Genomic DNA, 22,034 nt, shown 5'->3' with positions numbered 1-22,034 from the left:
TTGACATCCCTAGCCAGATTTAGTTCCAAGTCTGCCTTTGCCTTTCTCGTCGCATCTCTACACACCCTGACAATGTTCCTATATTCCTCTCAAGTGGCCAGTCCCTTTTTCCACCTACTGTAAACCTCCTTCTTCCATTTGAGTTTTTCCAGAAGCTCGTTGCTCATCTATGTGGGTCTTCTGGCTCCTTTGCTTGACTAAGGACAAGCAACATGAAGTCTTTTTTGACAGAAAGGCTGAAATATATCTGTAAACCACAACCTTAAAATCCCACGTTTTGCAATCCTGAAATAATGTAATCTTTTAATTATGTATAAATTTAACATTCAGCCTTATTGTAAAACCTGCATCTGATGAAACTGCTGTGCAATTATTTTGGTTGTGGTAAGTTGATTGCTTACATTGCAGTCTGCAGTTGGCTGAGGTGTAGGCAACTGTACTATGTACCTCCAGATGTGAGCTGTCTGGTCTCCAGATGCTGCACAGGGGAAGGGGGACAGGAGGGGGGAGAGAGAGAGAGACTAAATAAGGGCATTTCCATGGACAATAAAAACAAGCTTTAACATTGCATGTGGCAACAGTGTCAGAGTTGCAGCTTTTTTTAACAGATACTATTATGACATTTTTGGTAAGCAAGTCTCAACATCAACGGTTACTTTCCTGGCTTCGGCACTGATGAGAACATAACTCATTATGCAAAATATACGTAGCTACCAAATTAATCATTCCTACAGTGAAAACATATACTTAAATACTACACATCAGAACGTGAATATCACTGCTGTTCTAATATGTAACATTTGAAGAAGGCATTTAGTACATCAACAGGTGCCATCCTTCATTTGCTATTTCTCAAAATACTGGGGTTCCTCTTCATTCAATGATTTCCTCCACTAAACGTTTTTAGCATAGTTTTAATGAGAAACCCAAAAGAGTAAGTGTGAAGCTATTCTGCTTCTGCCTTAAGTGACTCGGCTTAACTAGCACTGGTTTACAGCTTGGCAGGTACCATCTAATTTTAGACTTCATTTGTTTTTGAAGTAGACATCCATAACTAAGGAGAAACTCAAAATTCTCCTTGTTCTGGACAGAAGAAACACACTCTAATACCTAGGGGTACACTGTTGAGAGTTCTAGACTGAGAAGAAAAACAGACTGTTATGAGTATGCATTGATCTGGCAAGTGCAATGTACATGAGAGTACTGGAAAAATATCTCATGTAATAGACCAAGAAGGTTAGAGGAAAGGTCAACCTTATATTATTTCTGGTGTCAGTATTCTGGATCAGAGAGGAAGGTGTTTTTTTTATTGTAATCAGTTCTAAATCAATCAAGCAACACTGATGAACAGGCCCCTGAAAACTTTCAATGGAAATATTTTTCTGAAAGGTGGTTCTGCAAAGTAATAGAAGAACAAAGATCTAGGTATGGGCTGCTTCTGTTTGGTTGGTTGGTTGGTTTGTTTTGGTTTTTACAAGTCAGTTTATATAGCAACATTGTTTATGGTACTGAAATAATGACTTCAGTTATCATATGAAAACAGAAAAATCCAAATAGCCAAACATAAATCATTGTTAGCCTAGACAGAAGGCATTCCTACCTTCCTTTAAAGTGGTCACTGTAGATGCAGAAAGAAGCAGTGTTTTAACTTCTAACTACAGTAATAATTATCCCCATTTTACAGTGACTTACCTATTACAGCACACTGAATCCAGATTTCTTTAATCCCAAAGCTCATGCCCTAATTGCTGGACCATATAACCACAGTATTAACCACATTAGACAGTTTTCAAACCTGAAGCTGCACTGATGGTATTCTCAGTCCTGAAAAACACCTTTTCACTAACAGTCATATTTTGAGCTGTTTTTTCTGCATAGTCAATATCACAATATTCTTTTCCTTTACTTCTGGAAACATCATGTATTTCAAAAAGGTTATGACAGAACAGAATAGACTATTTTGGTTGGAAGGGACCTACAACAATCATCTAGTCCAACTGCCTGACCACGTCAGGGCTGACCACAACTTAGAGCATGTTATTAAGGGCATTGTCCAAATGCCTTTTAAATGCCCACAGGGTTGGGGCAACGACCACCTCTCTAGGAAGCCTGTTCCAGTGTTTGAGCACCCTCTCGGTAAAGCAATGCTTCCTAATGTCCAGTGTAAACCTCCCCTGACAGAGCTTTGAATCACTCCCTTGTGCCCTGCCACTGGGTACCTCGAAGAAGAGATCAGCACCTCTCTCTCCACTTTCCCTCCCCAGGAAGCTGTTGAGAGCAATGAGGTTGCCCCTCAGCCTGCTTTCCTCCAAACTAGAAAAGGCCAAAGTCCTTAGCAGCTCCTCACAGGACATTCCTTCCAGCCCTTTCACCAGCTTTGTTGCTCTCCCCTCAGTGCATTCAAGGACCTTCACATTCTTCTGAAATTGTGAGGCCCAGAACTGCACACAGTATTAAAGAGGAGGCTGCACCAGTGCTGAATACAGTGGGATAATCACCTCTTTTGACTTGGTTATGCTATGTTTGGTGCACCCCAGGACATGGTTTGCCCTCTTGGCTGCCAGGGCACGCTGCTGACTCATATTGAGCCTTCTGTCAACCAGCACTCCCAGATGCCTTTCTGCAGGGCTGCTCTCCAGCCACTCCTCCCTCAGTTTAGTCTTGTGCCCACCATCACCCTGTCCTAGGCACAGTATCCAGCATTTGGACTTGATAAATTTCATCCCATTAATAACAGACCAATGCTCCAATCTATCTAGAACCCTCTGTAAGGCCTCCTGTCTCTCATGAAAGTCAACAGCACCTCCCAGTTTGGTATCACCAGTGAACTTGCTAGTGGTGCATTCAACTCCTGCATCCAGATAGTTGACATATATTGAACGGGACTGGCCCTAGAATTGAACCCTGAGGAACACCGCTGGTGACTGGTCGCCAGCCAGATGTAGCCCCATTCACTACAACCCTTTGAGCTCTACCCTTCAGCCAGTTGTTCTTCACCCAGCATGCCGTGAACCTGCTCGTCTGCAGCTGGACAACTTGTCCAGAAGGATGCTGTAAGGGACAGTGTCAAAAGCCTTACTAATATCCAGAAAAATTACATCCACTAGCCAGGTAACTTTATTGTAGAAGAATATCAAACTAGTTAAACAGGACTCTCCCTTTGTTAACCCATGTTGACAGTGCCTGATGTTTATGTTAATACTTTACATGCCTTTCAACAGTACCCAGTATAATCTCCTCCATAATTTTTCCAGGAACTGAGGGTATACTAACAGGTCAGTAGCTGCCTGGGTCTTCCTTCACACCCTTCTTGTAGGTTGGAATAACACTGACTATCTCCCAGTCAGCAGGGACCTCCCCAGACTCCCAAGACCTTTGGTAGATTATCGAAAGGGGTCCTGCCATAACATCTGCTAGTTCTTTCAGTACTCTGGGATGAATCCCAGCAGGCCCCATGGACTTGTTAACATTCAGCTGATGTATGATTCTTCCTGTATGTTTTGGTGAGGTAAGCACAGATGACAATGGTATGACAAACACAGATGAAACTATCTAGCTCTGGTTTCTTATGCCTTAAAGTATAAAAAAAAATTCCATCAACAAGGATACTGGCAAAGCCGTAGGAAAAGGGGCTACAACCAAAAAGATGCAAGCGAATGACACTTATTTTTCTGTCATGACTAACATACTCAGCATATGAAAAAACTTTACATACCTGTAAGAGCCACTTGCTCAGTTGGATGAAACTTTATGGAATTTACTGCATAAAACAAAGTAAAGTTTTAAGCTAGGATACTAAAAGAATTATTTCACAATGTTTTATCATTAAAAGCATTGAAAAAAATCAAGAAGTCTTCAGTTTGAAGTAATTATTTTGTAGCATAGCAAACTCTTTGGTGAGATAAAGCACAATGGTATTTTATTTGAGTACATAAACCTATGTAGTATCAAGGAACACAGGTATAGTTGATTATACAACAATACATATTTTTTAGCAAGTTATTTCCTGAAGCTAGTACAAGTGTTTCATGTTATAGAGGATAAACGATCCACATTCAAATAATCATCTGTAAGCTTACAGGAGATAGTGCTCTGGTCTTCCATAAAGGGAATTTAAGTATTCATAACTATTCCTAACATAAAGAAAATTGACTATGTATGACCATCAACTTTCTGATTATTGCTTAAGATTGCAATAACGCCTAAAAACCTACTGCAAATAATACAAGCTATATTTCAGTCCTGCAACCATATGTAATCAGAACATGATTGTTTTAAAACAGTCCTGCAAGAATTCTATAAGCCTACAAAGCTGCTCTTCATTTTTTTATTTTAGTGTGTAAGATTCAATTACTTTTCATTACTAATCACTTTCATTTGCAAAATCCATAAGCTGCTCTTCAACAATTCTTCAAGAAAGAATGTAGAAATCATTTCCATCCATCATACAAGTAAAATAGATGTTTATGTTGTCAGGGCAGTGTGGTGCAATGAGTCTAAAAAGGTTACTCCTTAAATTCTTCACACTGCACTAACTCAATGGTACACCAACTGCTGGCACCCAACACCTTTGTTCCATTTCAAATCAACTGTCTAACGTAAACAAGTACAGAAAAGTTTTACTAAATTAAAAATACATTGTTTTACGTAACATATTAATTTATATAATTTTTATAAATTCTAGTGTATATAAATTTGGTAGGGTTTTTTTACTTAGTTTATACACAGCTGTTTAAATACAGATGAGAGCATTTATTTTTTTCATGGTTATCCAAATAGCAATTAAAAAAAACCCACAACCTATCGGCATGAAAATGCAAGTGATTGGAGTTTCTAAACGTGACTTTCTGGGGGCCAAATGGACCCTTTCCACACAGCAAGTAACCTGAGATATCTGAACAAATTTAAGCATAACCTGCTGTTTCTATGCATCTATCTATTAGTCCCTTTGTGCTGTAGGAGCTAGAAGTCATATTGCAGGGAAAAAAAGTAGAAGTTATGGTTGAAGCAGCTCGCTGGAGAGCTTAATTCTATTTGTATCTTTGCCACAAAGTTCATGTGATATGCTAGCTGAGTTGCTTAACCAAACATACCACGTCAATAATTGCGTTCCTCATTTTCTGGGTGCATGACTCTACACTCCAGGGTACGATCAGTCAAAGTGCCCAGCTCTTAACAGCAAGTTAAAGCTAAGGAAAACCTCTCCACCTTTGGTGTATAAAGCCCTATATTGTAACCCATTACAAGATTGAAGGGAACTAATCAGGTGCTTGTCAAATTGGACACCAAAAATTGACATCAAAACACTTACTGCACTGCACCTCTCCACCCACGGAGGGGTTTAAAAAACAGTTTCTGAAATATTCATACTAGTACAGAGGAAGACAAATGCCTATATTGAATTAACTGTCTTCAAGATTTTAATACTATGCAACAAATTATATATGGGATCATGTATTAAACTAAGAAGTGCAAATAGACACTGCTCACCTGGCATCTGTATCTTGCATCCCTAATATAACACAGATCCTGCAATACAGCTAATTTCTGATATAAGCTTCTCTTGTTCTGCATATGCATGAGACCTCAATGAGTTCTGACATTTAACTTCTGAGTGTTGTAACTGTGCCTGTAAATTTCTTTATACGGACTTGTTTATTCATTTAGCATTTATAGAACTGTCTTAATACATCTCTCTGAGAAAAAAATCACAGTACAACATATTCTCTCTATGAAGATCAATGGAACTTCACAACTGACTTGTTAATGGTGTTGGCAAACCTGCAAGTGAAACCACAATAAACATTTCTGTAGTTGTCCAAAACACATCTCCCCCTCCCAAACACTCTGTTCCCAGTTTTCACAACATGCCCTTATCTTACCTGATCCAACATGCCCTACATACTTGACAAGGCACTTCCCTGTTTCTATGCTCCACAGCAAAGCAGTGTGATCTACAAAGATTAAAAAGTAGCTGTAAATATTGTTACAAATGTATGGTTTTCACTTTTAACCAATTCAACAAACAAGTTATCTTCGAATGTAGAGCATACCATATGAAATAGCCTCCAAATGTAGAAAAGATATACTCCTCTTGATTATTACTTTATATAAAATATAAAACCTTCCTATCATTATAACTTAAGACACATCTCAAAAAAAGTGAAGGTGCTGTCCTAATCAGATTAATTTGCAGGAAGTAGTGAAAGGCAAATTCTGCTGTTGATATTTTTTCTAACTTTGTTATATACTTATGTAAAACGCTCCAACTGTGTATCATGAGATTCAGAAAGAACACAGAAAGCATTCAGTGGTGAAAAAGTCAGGCAGTCACTACAAACAAGAGTTCTACGCACAAACTACTTCCTGCATAGAAGTCCCAAATGCATATAGGTCACTGCAGAGCCCTACAAAACTTACTTAAGGAAATCACTCCCAGTGCCACTCCTTTACCCTGCCACACCCCAAAATAACTAATGTAAGTATTTGTAAGTGGGGAGAACCTTAATGCGGAATTGGAGAACGGCTGCTTCCAAGTTAAATCAGAGCAATGACAAGACATCCCACAGAAAGACAAAATGTGCCCTTCAGTGGACACATAAAAATGGTAACAGTTCAGTTTACGAAGCAGAGGTTTCTGGTTCATAATATTTATGCCCAGTAAGTGTCTTCAGATTCTGTTCCAGTTTCAAAAGACTGTCGCTTCAAACTGACCAATTCTAACTGGTTATGGTTTATTTCCCTAATAATTTTCCAAATCCACACAGGACTCTAGATAAATTTTGGATCATAGTAGATTTAGTGACTTATACATTAGTACCTGTTCCCACTCTTGAGTACAGAGGAAGCAACCTAGTAAGTTACATAAGATCTGAAAAATCAAGTTTTTTTTGTTGCCCTTAGATCCTTAGGCAAAAGCCAGAATATACAAACTATGACTAAGTCTATGGCTTCCATAAAACAAAGACTAAACAATACTACAGTAGGAAGTCTGCGGGGATCTCTGTATACAACCATATAGTATTCTGTGCAAGGGACCTCTCCAAGCAAGAGCTCCCCAACCCACCCCTTTACACCCTCTGACAGGCTAGAGCTGACCCTAAGAAGAGCATGACCTGCATGGAAGTTATCTGGCACGTACTTCAGAAAGATCAACAAGGACACCTGAACCTTCTAAAGGTTAAAAGCATTTCAAGGAAACTGCAATTTAAAAATTTTTCAGCTACTGAACTTCTTTAAATCCACCCTTTCAGTGTAGAACTAAATATTCCTGTATGCTTTTGATCTACATTTGCTATAGCTTAGGGTCTAAACCAGAATTTTCTAAAGATTCAAGCAACACAAAACTTTACCAGCAGACGCAGTTCCCAACACCACTGGTTGAGTTTTCGCGACGCTGACATCCCAAATACCATCCCTGTGGCCAACATATTCCTTTACCAGCTGACAGATTGCCCTTGATGTTGTAGTTTTAAAACTGGATACAATCTGAAATAGCAGAGACATCATATTTTTTTTTCCATATTAACCCAAGATTAAGTAATTATCTCGCAAACAATAACATAGATACTAAGTTTTTCATAATAACTCTTTCGGTGTTCTGACAGTTCACTATTGTAAAAAATTTGACATTTGATGGTAGGAAGGTGAGTTTGGATACAAACATACCTCTTAATTTCTTTTTTTTTTTCCTTTTTTAGTAACACCCCCCTTTTTACAGAACGCAAGATAAACTATTCTGTACTACAATAATGCAACCTCACTGGAGTAATGAGTTGTACAAATGCAGTATGCACTTCCCATTCAGTTTGGGTAAAGGATTGTAATTTTAAAAACAAAAACAAACAAAAAACCCTCAAAACTTTCCTTGCCTATTCCCAAACAAGCACATCTGATAACTTAAAGATGGTCCATGTTATCCAATGTAACGTTTTTGAAAAAAATGAACTTATAATTCTAGTAAAATCCAGAAACACTCCCATTTTAAACACTCACTGCTGGTTTTCTTCAAAACTTCACAAAGCTAATGAAATCAAATATTAACCTGAAAGCATATGCCAGTTTACTTGTGTAATAAAGCTTTTTAAAAAAAAAAAAAAAAGATGTCAAACTCATCTTAACATTTGATAAGCACATTCCCTCAAAGTCAATGCTATTAGGGGAAAATAGAGAAGACTCATTAAATCCAAGTTAGTATGTGAGTAAGCAATACCAAATGAAAGGAAGAAAAAGCCTAGCAAAAATGGTAAAACTACAAGGCACTATAGTACAGGAAGGCTGAAAACACTCAATATCTACAAAAAGGAACCGAATTGCAAAAATTCTGCATTTTCAGGTGAGAGGGGAGTGCAATATTAAAAAAAACCCACACACACACAAAATAAAAACAAAATTTAAAAAAAAACAAGCCAAATAAACGAAACCCAACACACACACCCCCCAGCCAAAGTTTGTCTTGCTGGAACACTTCCAGAGACAACTGAAATCAAAAGTGGTGAAAGATGGCTTCAAAAATGTAAAACCGCTACTAAAAATACCCTATTTTACCCCACAAGTCTTGAAGCTCACTACTGTTCTTTCAGAAAGACTGTGAAAAGCTTTGTTATAACTAAAGCAAAAAGAAGGCTTCCATTTATCCATGTTTTCCTCTGCATGCAATTATGGGCAGGTATCTATCTGACCAGTTAAGTCAAAACCTTTAAGAGTTTCAACACAAATTACATTAAGACTTATCTACAGCTCAGTAAAAGTTAGAAAATTAATTAAGTCTACATTTCAGATACCATAAACTAAGGTTAAAATCCCATCAGTTTTTGGCATCAAAAAAGAAGGTCTTAAGTATATCATTAAAGCAAATTACTTCCACAAAGGTTTTTAAAAGTTAAAGAATATCTGCAAGAGTATTCCAAATCCTGAGCATGTCAACTTTCCAATGATGAAATGATAATGCCCTATTTGAATTCCAAATTAACAGCTAATATGCATTTCGGTTTCACAGCAGAAGGAACAACCATTAAGGATGCAATGAAAAGAAAATGGGTTAATGGTAAAGATCATTAGTTGAACCATACTGCAGAGTTTCATAGGCCTTGAGTATAATCCTACAGATGCAACTTTCACATTGAATATAGTACTTAAACTAAGTGAAGTCATGTATGAGAAGTGGAACAGCAGAATTAAGTAAACAGTTAAGGACTTAATAGAGCACTCGGCTCAAATTCCAAACTTGAAGTTTTTCAACTCTCAACCCCACTCTTGAACTATGCTTGCATTCTGTCTTTCTCATGTTGAGTCAAATCCTCATGCAAAAGCTTTCCAGCAGAAACTGTCTCCTACTCATCAACAAGCACAGATTTTCCAAAGCTGCTGGACAGTGGTTTCACTGATCATTTAATGGCAAGGCTGTAAAACTCCTTTTGGAGTATTAGCAGTCTTGAATGAACACACAGAATACTTCAAGGACACCGTCTAACACTAAATATCCAGATATAGATATTTATTTAACATACACTTTTTCTACATGTATTTTTTTTAATTCTTCCTTTCTTTTTTGCTGTCCCTCACTTCACATACTAGTAATTGGATAAACTAGATAGTGCCTGGATTACTTCTTGATTCCTTAACCATACATAAACAACTTTCCAAGAAAGGAAAGGAAATACTTAAATAACATGCAACTTGCTAAAAAGAGGCCTCTGCACTGCAGAAAGTTCTTAAAATAACTTCAGCAGCTCTCGGGTTATCATACACAAACACAACTATCTTGAGTGTATTTCAGCTTTGTCTGTCCTCTTTCTTAAATCCATGTAGTTTCACATACTTCCTTCTATAGAGATTTGTTAATAAGGAAACAATTGTTTACCATGTAAACAACTGAAAACTGAATACAAATTGAAACAACTGCACGGCAAATAGAAGCACTCTGTAAAAATATCTCTTAGGCAGGCAGGACACATTAGAAATAAGAATGAAAACTCAGTCAACTCAGGACCAGCCCAATAGCATTACACTGACTGATGAACAGAATTTCCTGTGGAGTAATGTTAAGCAGTGAGGTCAAAAACTACATCTTTCAAAAAGTTTTACTCCCTTTAACTGCTGGGTGAAGAAATACCTTCCTTTATTAGTCCTTTTCCTGATCCAAAAGAATCAGAGATCCTGGAGGTTAGTTTAGGATGACGCGAGTTAGATCATTTCAGTTTTAGGATTCTGCATAAACTGTTAATGTTTTCCTGATGTATTAACAACTGTCATAGCCAGGGACTGTTAACATCAGCAATAACATCTTGTTAACATCAAAATATGAGTTTCACATAGCGATTCCTGCATCTACAAACAACTGCAGTTAAATTACAGGATCTTGTCCATTAACATACACAAAAAATTATTTTTAGACTACCAAGCACTAAATCTACTCTGTCTCTTCATGATTTGGGCACTGGTGGGTAGCCCCTGCTGCCTAAAGCATCCTTTTCTGATATGAGTTTTGCCAACTTAACATTCAGACTCCTAACTCAGCTAAGGGATGAAAAGTATGCAGGTATGGGAATTTTCTATGAAGGACTTGAATTAAGCCCGTTTACCTCAGCATCTTCCCCAAGAAAATGAACAGATTGCTTTACTCTTAGCATGTTTTACCAATATTAAAGCAGTTAAGGGTCAGCTTTCTCATTAGAACACACAAATATTTAAAGCTCTTTTCAAAACAAACCTAAACTCTTCGTAGCTTTGCAATCAGAAAAATGTAATCATGTGCAATTACACAAAACAATTGGTTTGTAAAACTTAAGTCTCTTCTAATTACCCACAGGGAAAAAAGAAAAACTTCACACAAAAAAAACCCAACCAAAACAAACAAAAGACTTCTGTAAGTTTTAAATTAGGCATACAGCAACAGTATAAAAGATGGGCTGAAAAGAAAAGTTGTGATCCACTACTCTACTGAGTTTGTAACACAACCCATTTTTTTCATGAAGAGCATTTTTCATTCAGTGCTCATAAATACAGACATTAGAATTTCAAAGCTCTTGAACTCCTAAAACTCTTCAAATATTCTCTCAGATAGCATATTAGGGAACTCGAACTCCATCCAATCACAATACAGACAGAAAGATCACAGTTTGTTAGAAACTTATAGTCTCTTTGTGGGTCAAGAGACAAAAACTTGCAGCTTTGACTGTTCTGTGTAGGAAGGAAGAATCGGTCATAATAAAGCCGCTCCCAAGAAGCACAGAGTGGTTTCAAAGAACAAACTGGAGAGAGATGCTCTCAACTTTATCATTCCCCTCAGCTCTCCTCTCTATCCCCCGGTAAACTCTGATTCAAAGTTGTGGAAAGAAATATATCAACACATTCAAACATCTGCTAGTTATCAATTGATATAAGAGATATGTATGATACCTATAGTAAGGTATTACATTCTTCATGTTCCACTACTCCTGACTACTTTGCTGTGCATGCATATCAGAACACCAGGAAGCAAGAGAGTTACCCAGGAGTCTCCACCCCATACTTCCCAGCTTCCCACACTGAAGTTGCAAGGTCTGCCTGCCTTGCCCGGGAAAGAACGTAAGCACTACATTGCAAGCAAGTAAAAGACAACAAGCATTCACAACAGCCTTAAAAAAAAAAAAGACAAAAAACAAAACAAAACAAAAGAAACCCAACAACAACAAAAACCCCAACACTACACTAGAGAAAGTACTAATTCATAACTACTTAGTAAGTGTATTAATACTATATTGTCCCTGTTAATATTATGCTGTCCCTATTTAAGTGGCCTGATTAAAGAATTCCTAAGTCATTAACTTACGTTAAAATATCAGGAAATGACCCTGAGATGGGGCAGAAAGAGCATCAAGTAAACTCTCTTCGAAAATTGAGTCAGACGTGCAAAATGAAAAACATCAGAAAGGCTAACTGCGCTGATACCAGGCAAAAAAAAGATCACTAGCTACTAATTTAGAAGGCATGCAGTGTAAATGAAACAAACCGTTCTAGTCTCATAGCTAAAAAATAAAAATAATTTTTTAAATCCACAAATACCTATAATAGTACACATAGATGCCTACTTAAATCCCCACTTCAACTGCAATACTCAGATCTTTATTCAAAAATTCGCTACCAAGTTCTCTATTTTCCTCATGAAATTGAATTTTTTTTTGTTCTTTTTACAAGAGTAATCCCATATACACACGTATGCACACACTGTCTCCCCTCCAACATTCATTCTTTAAAAAAGGTAAGCAATTATTGTAAAAATGTCATATAGTCTGATAGAAGTGGTGGGTAATTGAGGAATCCAAGGTAAAGGTACTGTTCCTGAGGGGGCAGGTTTACTTAAAGACCAGCACTACTCAGCTTAAAGAAACCACAATTTACAACTTAAAGACAGCACGTTAGTACCCATTGGTGAGTAGAGGTTTAATTTGTCTCATACCTTGCTAGTAGATGCCTTGTAAGTTGTCTTTAATTTCTGAGAAAGCTGACTGGTACTATGACTGGCTGTTGAGAGAAATAAATTCAAAGGAAGATATTACAAATACAGTATTAGCTTATTTGTATAGGTAACTGGTATTAATTCCCTTCAATAAGATTCTACGTTTTGGCCAGCAAAGAACACACAAAGTAAATTCAAAAATACTAGTTTAGGATTCTCTGTGGTTCTCTTACCTTTTGTTTTCAGTTGTCCCTTGCTCAGTTCAGCTCCATCAATTGCCTGTCCTTCAGCTGCTAAACGCTCATTCAGTGTATCAATCTCTCTACGTACTAACAACAACAAAAATTCGCATTAACACAAAAATTTGAGTATCATTAACATACTAAAGAATTGTTATGGTTGCTAAGTAATCTATTTTATGCTAAGGACAGGAAAAGAGATCAACTGTGATTTTATAAAAGCAAGTCTCACCAAGACATAAACTAAGAGGCATGCTGAATTTTCCACATATCATCCTTGACCCAGATTCCAAGGAAAGTATTAGTGGCTTCTAATTACTGTTATTTTACTAATAAACGTGGCTAAGAATTAACAAAACAGCTTCTGTGAAATACATGGCACACCTGTATTGAACTGAATCCAACAGAAGACAAAACCTGCAGCATCATAAATATTTTAGCCACCGAATTCATATGTCATTTATTGACAAAGATTTTATTAATCACAAAATAGTGTTCTCCCCTGAATGCCTGTCTACTAAGAGTTTCAGTAAGAAAGGTAGTGCAGCAAATGTATATTTTTATACTTTGAAATACATTTAAAAATGTAGAATGACATATACATTTTACATTTAAGTGTTTTAGAAACACTGAATACAATTACAATATTTTCATTGTACATCAGACAAAGCGTGTATTTGTCAAAAGAATATGCTTTTCTGTCAATTATTTATAACTCTCACCAGTGCTGTTTCAACACAAGACAGAGTGACAGCACAGCTAAACTAAATCAGGTACTCATACGTTATTTCCAGTGGCTGGCCTGGTTTAAAGTTGCTAAACTTCATTTTATAAAAAATATTTTCAGTGACTTATACTTTTTTCTCAAAATCTGGGCTGACACTCTAAGTGTTCTCCTCAGGTGAAATCTTATTGAGATGCTTTAAACAAGCAGTTTTTCAATGTTCTTGAGAGTAAGTCTAGGTCTGCCTTTCCACAAATTCTTTAAAAAAAGTAATTCACTCCCAGGCTTTGAAATATGGGAGAATGTGACCTCTCAGGAGTATGATTCTTTCCATTTCTGAGAAGTTCCCTGAACTCTCAGTTCTAAGCACTAGGAAAGTCAGTTTACACTTCCATACCACATCCAAGTGCTTGAAATGAGCAAGATTCTCTTTCCTGTGTTCCCAGTCACATAAACCTAAACTTTTATAAAACACAGACAATATGAAAGAGAAGTAGTCAAAGAGACAGGCTTGTAGTAACAGATGACTGAAACAAACAAGGTAGGTGGATACAAAAATTGCCTGAAAGGAATAAGACTGATGCCTGGAAGGGATAAGAAAAGGAAGAAACTAGAAATAAGTTGTAATAAGGGAAAAGGAGTGTATGAAAAGCCAGGGAGGAAAAACATGAGATTCTCTATGTACAGTAACCACAACACTAATGTAAGAATTAGACCAAGAACAAAAGAAAAATAACAGACTGAGCATCAGAAGACAAAAATTTATAAATTATCAGGGGGTGGAAAGAGATCACAAAGGCCAAGAGTGAACTAGAACTGTGAGGTGAAGAAGGAAGGTGCAGAAGAAACAGAATAATCATACTCTGGGGTCTACAGCCAAATTCACCACTTGTTTTCTGACAAACATTTTTTAAGTTTGGGGTGGGGAGTGGGGGGTGGGTCCCTACTTTTCTTTCTACAAGCCAACCTCTCACCAGGAGGCTGAGAACCCTGTTCAAATTGTCACTTAAAAATGTGTAGTGTTGATGATAGCCTTTAACCAACACAATCTCAGGTTTTAAGGGAATAAAAAGCCAGCATGTTTTCAAAAAGCACTCAAGAATGTTTGTATTTTTTTAATTAATGTGACTGTTTGGTTTAAATGTGGGAACAGATTAGGTGTGAAAATGAATTCGACTTGGAGCCAAATCAGGGAGATTCTACAAGTCAGAAGCCACGCAACACAGCTTCCTAAATCCAGCAAGGAAAAGTGAGCAGAGGCTTTATTGTATGACTGCCTGCATTACTTACTTTGGATCCTCTTGCATCACCTCGGATCACTTACTCTACCGTATGACTGCACTGTTATTTGTTTAAGGACATTTTCTGCAGGTACATCTGGAATTTTTATCTGAGTGCTCAACTTCAAAATTCATTAACAGTTGCAGGTGCTGGTTATGCAACGTACTGTTATGATCCAAAACCACCTCATTTTACACTTTTTCCAAGTAAGACACTTTTCCAATTTTATTTACTAATATTACATCATTAAAATTAAGCCTGTAAATATACAACAAAGACACAAACTTCAATGGCTGAACGGAGTTACTGCAAGACTAACATGGTATATACCAGAGCCTACAATGACAAGAAGTCAGCCACTTCACTTTCTTTTCCTAAGAGTCAAGGACAATGACGCACATTGGTTCTCACTACTTGTGTCAAAGAGTTAAGAAAGTGATTTTTCTGAAAAGGTACAAACCCCATCTTTGGCTACAAGGTCAAAACAATTCTTAAACTCCTCACAGAAAAGCTACAGGAATTACACTATAGTATCCAAGGTAAGCATCTCAATTAGCACTATTATATCCTAAATCCAAACAAGTTATAAGTTGCTGGGAAAAAATAAGATACTCACATTCCAAATTTTCAATATACAGGTTTTCAAACTCCCGCTCTATTTGTCCAAAAAGTTCAAGGAGTGTATTCCGGACAGAAGATGGTAGTTTAGAATCCTAGAAGGCAAAATATTGGTGTTTATATTTTTCTTTACATATATTTTATGTAGTTACCCTTCAATTAAACTGATTTTAACAGTTCTCTCTATCTCCCAGCAAGGAGGGAAATTAAAACTACTAGTGTAGAACACAAAACAAAAAGCTCTGTGCATCATAAAATTATTAATTTTACATACTCTTTCAAGGAACAGAATTCAAGTCATCTGTGAGATGGGGGGTTTTTTTTGTTTTTACTAGAGATAAATTATAAAACCAGGATACACATACAGCTCATTAAAGAAAAAAGGTGGAAAAAAAATTATAATGTAATGTCAAGGTGCTTCCAGTTCAAGAAGAAAGAATACCTTTGGTTGACAAAGTAATTCAGAAGTTGACTATGCATTGGGTTAGGAAGTTGTCATCACAAAGCACTTTATTACCAAAGCTTGAGACAAACTAACCTTTTACACATATTTTTAACATCTACCTAGTTTTGTCACTAACCACAACTAAGTGTGAAGGAAACTGCAACTTCTAACCCTTCCCTCCTCAGATACTATTCAAGCATCTCCTCTTCATAGAAAGTATTCTGAAGCAAATTCACAGAGGGCTGATTTTTTTCTTCAGCATAATCAACACAGCAATTCCAAGGCACAAAACCAAGAGGTAATAAAACCACTAACACAGGATTTATATGATCTGAGCTCAATACGTAGCTTGACCAGTAGTTTCTGTTGGCAAGTTATTTAGATTTTATTCATCTGCCTGTAAAACAGAGATCAGCACCATATTTTCCCTGAACAAATGCATACTATATCCAAAACAAGTAAGTACTGATTTCTCTTGGGAGTCAAGGTTGTCACTATATTAATAACTCTGTTATCAAACACTACTGAGCAGAGTGAGTAAAGAGAAGATAACTGGCTGCAATATATTGAGAACCTAGTACTAACAAACGCCTTTAAATTTAAAGCTACCAAAAAATGGCAAATTAGAAAGGAGTAAATTCGGTCATTATTCTAGTAACTACAATCAATTAATCTACTGCAAGTATAGATGAAAGGATGAACTGTTCTTGCTCACTACATAAATAAAATTCTATTATACCTGTTCTATTATTCTTCAGTTGCTGGTGGACCACAATATTTAAGTTGGCTTACTGCACTTATTTATCTAGGTAGCCAGCTATAAACTTTTTTTTAAAAGAATTTTGCACTTAACTGCGCCTTACTCTAACAATGAAAAAGCTCAACTACTCCTTTGTAGCATATCTAACCCGTCATCTCAGAATTCAGTAAGACAACATCTTATTACTGGACAAAACTGTAACTAATGCAGCTGTATTCAAAAACTGGGAAATATCTATGCAAGGAAACAAGTTACTAAATTTCAAAGTGAAATTAACATGGTTATCATATATACCATATTATTAATGTATCAATGTTCATCTATCAAATATCCAGCAAATGTGCCTATCAGCAACATCTATTTTTTTAAAAAAAAAGCAAACATATGTAATTTCAAAACCTTGAAGTCATCAGCTATGAGCAAAGAAAGAAAACTGAGTCAGCTTCTGCCACAGCACAAACCACTATTTCAGGTCTAGAAGTACAGAAGCAGCATTACTAGAAGGGGAGTACAAACGTTAGCACAAGACACCACCCAAATTCAAGTGAACGTCATTATTCAATGCAAGTTTAAGGATGATTGTAAGCATAAATGTTTTGTTCTTCACTGTTCCAGCAAACCTAAACCAAAAGAAATTGGTGCCATTCCTAGAGACTGGCTGAATTACAATGAAGCCTGTGCATACTAGCCATCAGAGGGCAGCAGGCACCTTCCACCAAGTCAGCATCTAAACAACCAGAATTTAACCTCACGTTTTGTTTCCTACTGTCAAGATGACTGTCTTCAGAAACAATTAGAAAAGCCTATCATGATCCCAATTTTAAAAGTTATTTCTGAATATCAATTTTAAAGAGAAGAGCAAGAGAAACCACTAATTGCCATGACACTGAGCACATCTGCTTTGTGCATAATTCAGTTTTACACCAGTTTCACAGCTACTTTAAGCTATGGCACTGTGCTGACAAAGAAGTGGTGCTATGCTCCTTATGTCCCCCTAGGATATTCCTCTCCACATCTTCATCTGCCTCGCCCTTGAGACAGTACTTTTGTTCATGCATTCACAGTCAACCAGAACGTGAAACAGATCCTGATTAAAACCACCTTGAAACAGAATTGATTTAACAATACTATATAAATGAAACACTATTAAGAGAAACACTGAAGTTAGAAGATTTCTGATTCAATTACCCAATAACTCCATACAGCAAGGTTATGAAAGAAACTAAGTTATCCTACAACTTTCAAAACAGAAAAGGAGATGGAGGAAAGGTTTTCAATCCACTTCTCAGAGACTGAAAGCATAAGCAAATCTACACCTGTCCTAAAGTATCCAGCATAGTAACACATCCACTTCCTCTACTCTCTTTAAAGTTAGCATTATTTAAATTAGCTTACTAAAATACAATGTAATAATGTTTATCTGCAAAAACACTTATCTAGATCTCATGTTGTTTACAGCTCCACTGTGAAGGGGCATTAATACTCTCTACTCAATACAATCTGCCACTGGCTGTTCAAGGTTAAAGGTCAACAAAATTAAATAAGATGCATAAAACATTTACATATTTCAGCATAATGCACTTACAGATTTTACTACAAAATACTAAAACAGCTTAAAATTTTGGTTTACTGCACAGAAGTGACAGCATGCCTTGACCTCTCAGATGCCCTTCATTCCCTTCCTGAAGTAATGCTGTAATAGTCCAAATGCCTGAACAGTTTTCTATCCAAGTATTTACATTCTCCAGCTTCCAGATGACTAGAAGCAACAACTTGGGCTGTTAGTTCCCAGAGAACTAATGCTGTAATTTACTGAATAATAGATTCAATTTTTAAAAAATTTAAAAATATGTCACAACAGTGAGAAAACACAAGGTCTTCCCTCTAGAGTATCTGCAGAGTCTGGAAAGGGAGGTTTCTCATAGCCAAACACTGTTAGTATTTCAAACTACCTCTCTGATAAAAATCAAGTTTTGCATCATCTTTGCCAGGCCCTCATTAACATTGCATAGTCAATTATACAATAGTTTTCAAACTGATATTTGCTTATCTTAGGCAGCACTACTTCAAACACTTCCTATAGGAGCTTTACCTACAGTTAATATTGTTAGGTGAAACGCTCCAAGTGGCTCCAGATTGTGTCCACTACACAGATTGACATGATTAAGAAAATTACAGAAGTTTGTGGCTGTTGTTCTTTCCCTTAAGTTTAATACACAGAAGATCATACCTTCATGTGAGCCAAATTAAAAAAAAAAAAAAACAACCACAAAGAAAAATTTGTCAGTTCATGGCTCTGTCAACAGGCAATATTTGTTTACTTTATGAAAAGGAATGCAGACCAGTGTTCCCACTAACACCTTCCCTACCAGAATTTTAAGAACAAATATTTCAGTTTATTCATATTCCTGGGTTACTATTATTCCAAATTCAAACTTATGAAATCAAGAAAAAATCTTCAACCTTAAGTGGGGGAAGGGAGGTGCAGCAAAACAAATAGGCTGTTTCTTCGTAGTTCTTCATGGTTTTATCGGTCACATAAGAATACACAAAAGCCAATAAAAAGCTCCACAGGTCTGAACACAACGTGAAACGTTGTCAACATCCACGTCAATAGTCTCCAAAGACAGCACTCAGAAGCAAGAAAGTTTGCTCTTCCTGCAGCTTTACTGGACATATTTCATTACTTACGTTTATTTAATTTCTTCACACAGAAAACTCATAAAGAAGTTACAGATGTTACCCAAGGAGCAGTGTACTATCTTACCTGCCCTTCCAACATGTCTCTCTGCAGTCCTGCCCGTTCTTGCTCAGAACTGTTGGTTCTTCGGATTGAAAGACTGTGCGATTTACGTTTCTGCTTGGCTTGGCGAGCAGATGCACAACTTCCACTTTCTATTGGCATTACTTCAAAAAAACAGCTTCACAGAGGCTCCTATGATAAACTAAGGACAAGCATTACACATTACAAATTGCTTTGCCAAACTAACCAGAGTTTAAAATTTTTTTCTCAAAATAGAAATATTTAGTTGTACTAAATTTCGGAGTTGTTTGGGGTGTCATTAAGAAGAAGGGATCCCTATTACTTACAGCTAGTCTTGAAACAACATTAAGTTCAAAATCACATACGCATATACGTAAATAAAGTGGAATCACTTCTGCATTACATATTCATTAGCTAACAAACCTCCACAAAAGGAAAATTAATTCCACTACCTTGCTCATTTTGAAGAACACTAGCAGAGACAGCCCCAAAACGCTTCCAGGAAACAACTATTATGCATACTGTATTTTACTGAAATGCATGCAAAATTAAAACCCAGCTGGAAAATGAAAGCAAACAGACATGATAATTTAGGGACACTGTCAGGTTAAAAATGTATTATGCAGCATTATGTGTTAGTATACGAAATTTAATAGTTGTGCTTGTTCACACATAAGCAGAAATTAATTTTGATTATGGAAAACTACTTTCCACCATTTTTGACAGCTCATGGTTTCACTCTCTTGGATAGTAAGAGCACCCATGAACTTATTGGAAGAGTGAAAGTGCACCTGACTTACCAGGTTGTTATTTTTGACAGGTTGTTAAAGCCAAATATGCATTTTAATATCCTTAAAAACACCTGACAGTATCACCAATTAATATTACCATGCATGATCTACTGCTTTCCCTGTTTAAGAAAAATCAAATTATGTTTGATTTCTTGCATGAACATGGAGAATATGTTCTTTACAGTCAAAATCTTATTTTTTACAAATATTTAATTACTGGATTCCTTTTTTAGTCAAACCTGATAGTCAACAGAAATTATTTTTATTTTCATGAGGTACCAGTTGTCAAATATTCCAAATGTTTTAAGATTGATTATTCAAAATTTTTCAATCGTGAACATTGAGAACAAAATAAAAATTCATTCTCCAGCATAAATGACTTCTCAAACAACAATTACAACTCAGAATAGCTGCAATAGTCTGCAAGAGAAATAGGAGAGCAGAGTTGGCAAAGCTAACAAGGCAACTGAGCTTCCTTTCAGATACGTTGATCAGAGAAAATTTAAACCAAACCCAGGGCCACTTCCAATTTAAGATCCGCCAACACACTAGATCTCAAGCTAGGAATGAGCACCGTTGCTATTAACAAGAGTAGGCATTAACCAGTTCGGTGGTTTCTGAAATGGTATTTTCAGCTTTTTAACACATCACAAAGCCAAGGAAAAGCATAGCTTACTAAAAACACAGAATGCGCTGTGAATAAAACCAGCTTTAAATTTGCTTTGGTTTTTATATCACAAAATGGAAATATATAAGGATATTTAAATTTATATCAAAATAAGACTAGATTTAGTTAAGGTTTTGATGCCCATCCATCCTCAAATTTTCTCATTAAAAAAACCTTGGTATTCTAATTAGTTTTTGGAACACCCAAGTTCCAGTAACCTGACACCAATTCCACAGCGAATCGAAAATAAAATTCAGGTTGCACTGGTATCTTGTACTGCACTGAAATTATTTTGCTCATTTCCTCTGGACTCTGCACAGTCCTCTCCTGCCCCTAATCCCATCAGAGCTTTTCATGTGTGATTAACCAGTAGTAACTAATTATCTCTGTTCACAAATTAAAGAAGACAAAGAACTACCATTGGGTAGTTTCTTATTTCACTAGATTTCTTTTTTCACTGTGGCTGGATTCCTCTGCCATAGAAAGACATGACTGAAATTATAAAAAGCCCATCCCATAAACCAGTTATTGCCAATTTTCTGGGCTTCACTAAGTATCTTCCTGTTCCTGGACATATGGTCAACAATTAGGAACAGGTTTTCAGTGCTCATCACATTTCTGTTTCTTTTCAAAATATGATCAGATCCCAAACACATATATATCCTCCTCTCTTCCACGCTCCTTCCTATCTCCCTTGGGAACCGCTCTTTCCATGGCTTTCAGTTTAATGGTTTCTGCAGTGTTTGGATTACTTTTTAAGGCCCAAAGCACCAAACTCTGTGTGCACACACAGATGCATTAGAGTTTTATATCTATACGTACACATAGTTACATATAATCACATAAATCAGTTAACACTGTTTCACTTAAGATCTGTGGGGAAAAAAAAAATATCATTTCTAATTCCCGCCAGATACAGCTCCTGAGCTGTAGTTATACACAGAGATGTTAATACAGTTTATGCCTTACCAGGTGTTTTTTAACTATGTTAACTTCCATTTGCCCTCTGCTTCCAAGCTACTTCATTTTACAGGACTTTACCAAGAAACACTCTTTTCTGGATTATTTCATAGAATCATGGAATAGTTTGGGTTGGAGGGGACCTTTAGAGGTCATCTAGTCCAACGCCCTGCAGTGAGCAGGGACATCTTCAACTAGATCAGGTTGCTCAGAGCCCCAGCCAGCCTGACCTTGAATGTTTCCAGGGATGGGGCCTGGGCAGCCTTTCTGGGCAGCCTGGGCCAGGGATCCACCACTGTTGTCATAAAAAATTCTTCCTTTTATCTAATCTAAACCTAACCTCTTT

General features: G+C 36.7%; 1 protein-coding gene across 2 annotated transcripts in view; it reads right to left on the bottom strand.

Moving 5' to 3' along the window:
* WDR37 (WD repeat domain 37) overlaps positions 1-22,034 on the bottom strand; it is a 50,284-nt gene that overhangs the window by 21,383 nt on the left and 6,867 nt on the right. For both annotated transcript variants that reach the window (XM_075082405.1, XM_075082406.1), the window contains 8 exons: positions 19,274-19,451; positions 15,300-15,396; positions 12,673-12,768; positions 12,440-12,504; positions 7,353-7,488; positions 5,883-5,954; positions 3,716-3,760; positions 402-478 (listed from right to left, as the gene is read on the bottom strand). In XM_075082405.1, the coding sequence (XP_074938506.1) occupies positions 402-478; positions 3,716-3,760; positions 5,883-5,954; positions 7,353-7,488; positions 12,440-12,504; positions 12,673-12,768; positions 15,300-15,396; positions 19,274-19,411 (726 nt within the window). In that variant the 5' untranslated portion in view covers positions 19,412-19,451. The remainder of the gene's footprint in view (positions 1-401; positions 479-3,715; positions 3,761-5,882; positions 5,955-7,352; positions 7,489-12,439; positions 12,505-12,672; positions 12,769-15,299; positions 15,397-19,273; positions 19,452-22,034) is intronic.

This window comes from Phalacrocorax aristotelis, chromosome 2, assembly GCF_949628215.1.
Source record: "Phalacrocorax aristotelis chromosome 2, bGulAri2.1, whole genome shotgun sequence".
In the NCBI taxonomy this organism is placed as follows: domain Eukaryota; kingdom Metazoa; phylum Chordata; class Aves; order Suliformes; family Phalacrocoracidae; genus Phalacrocorax; species Phalacrocorax aristotelis.
Note: the sequence above shows the minus strand (reverse complement) of the source record. Positions and strands in the feature narration are given on the sequence as shown.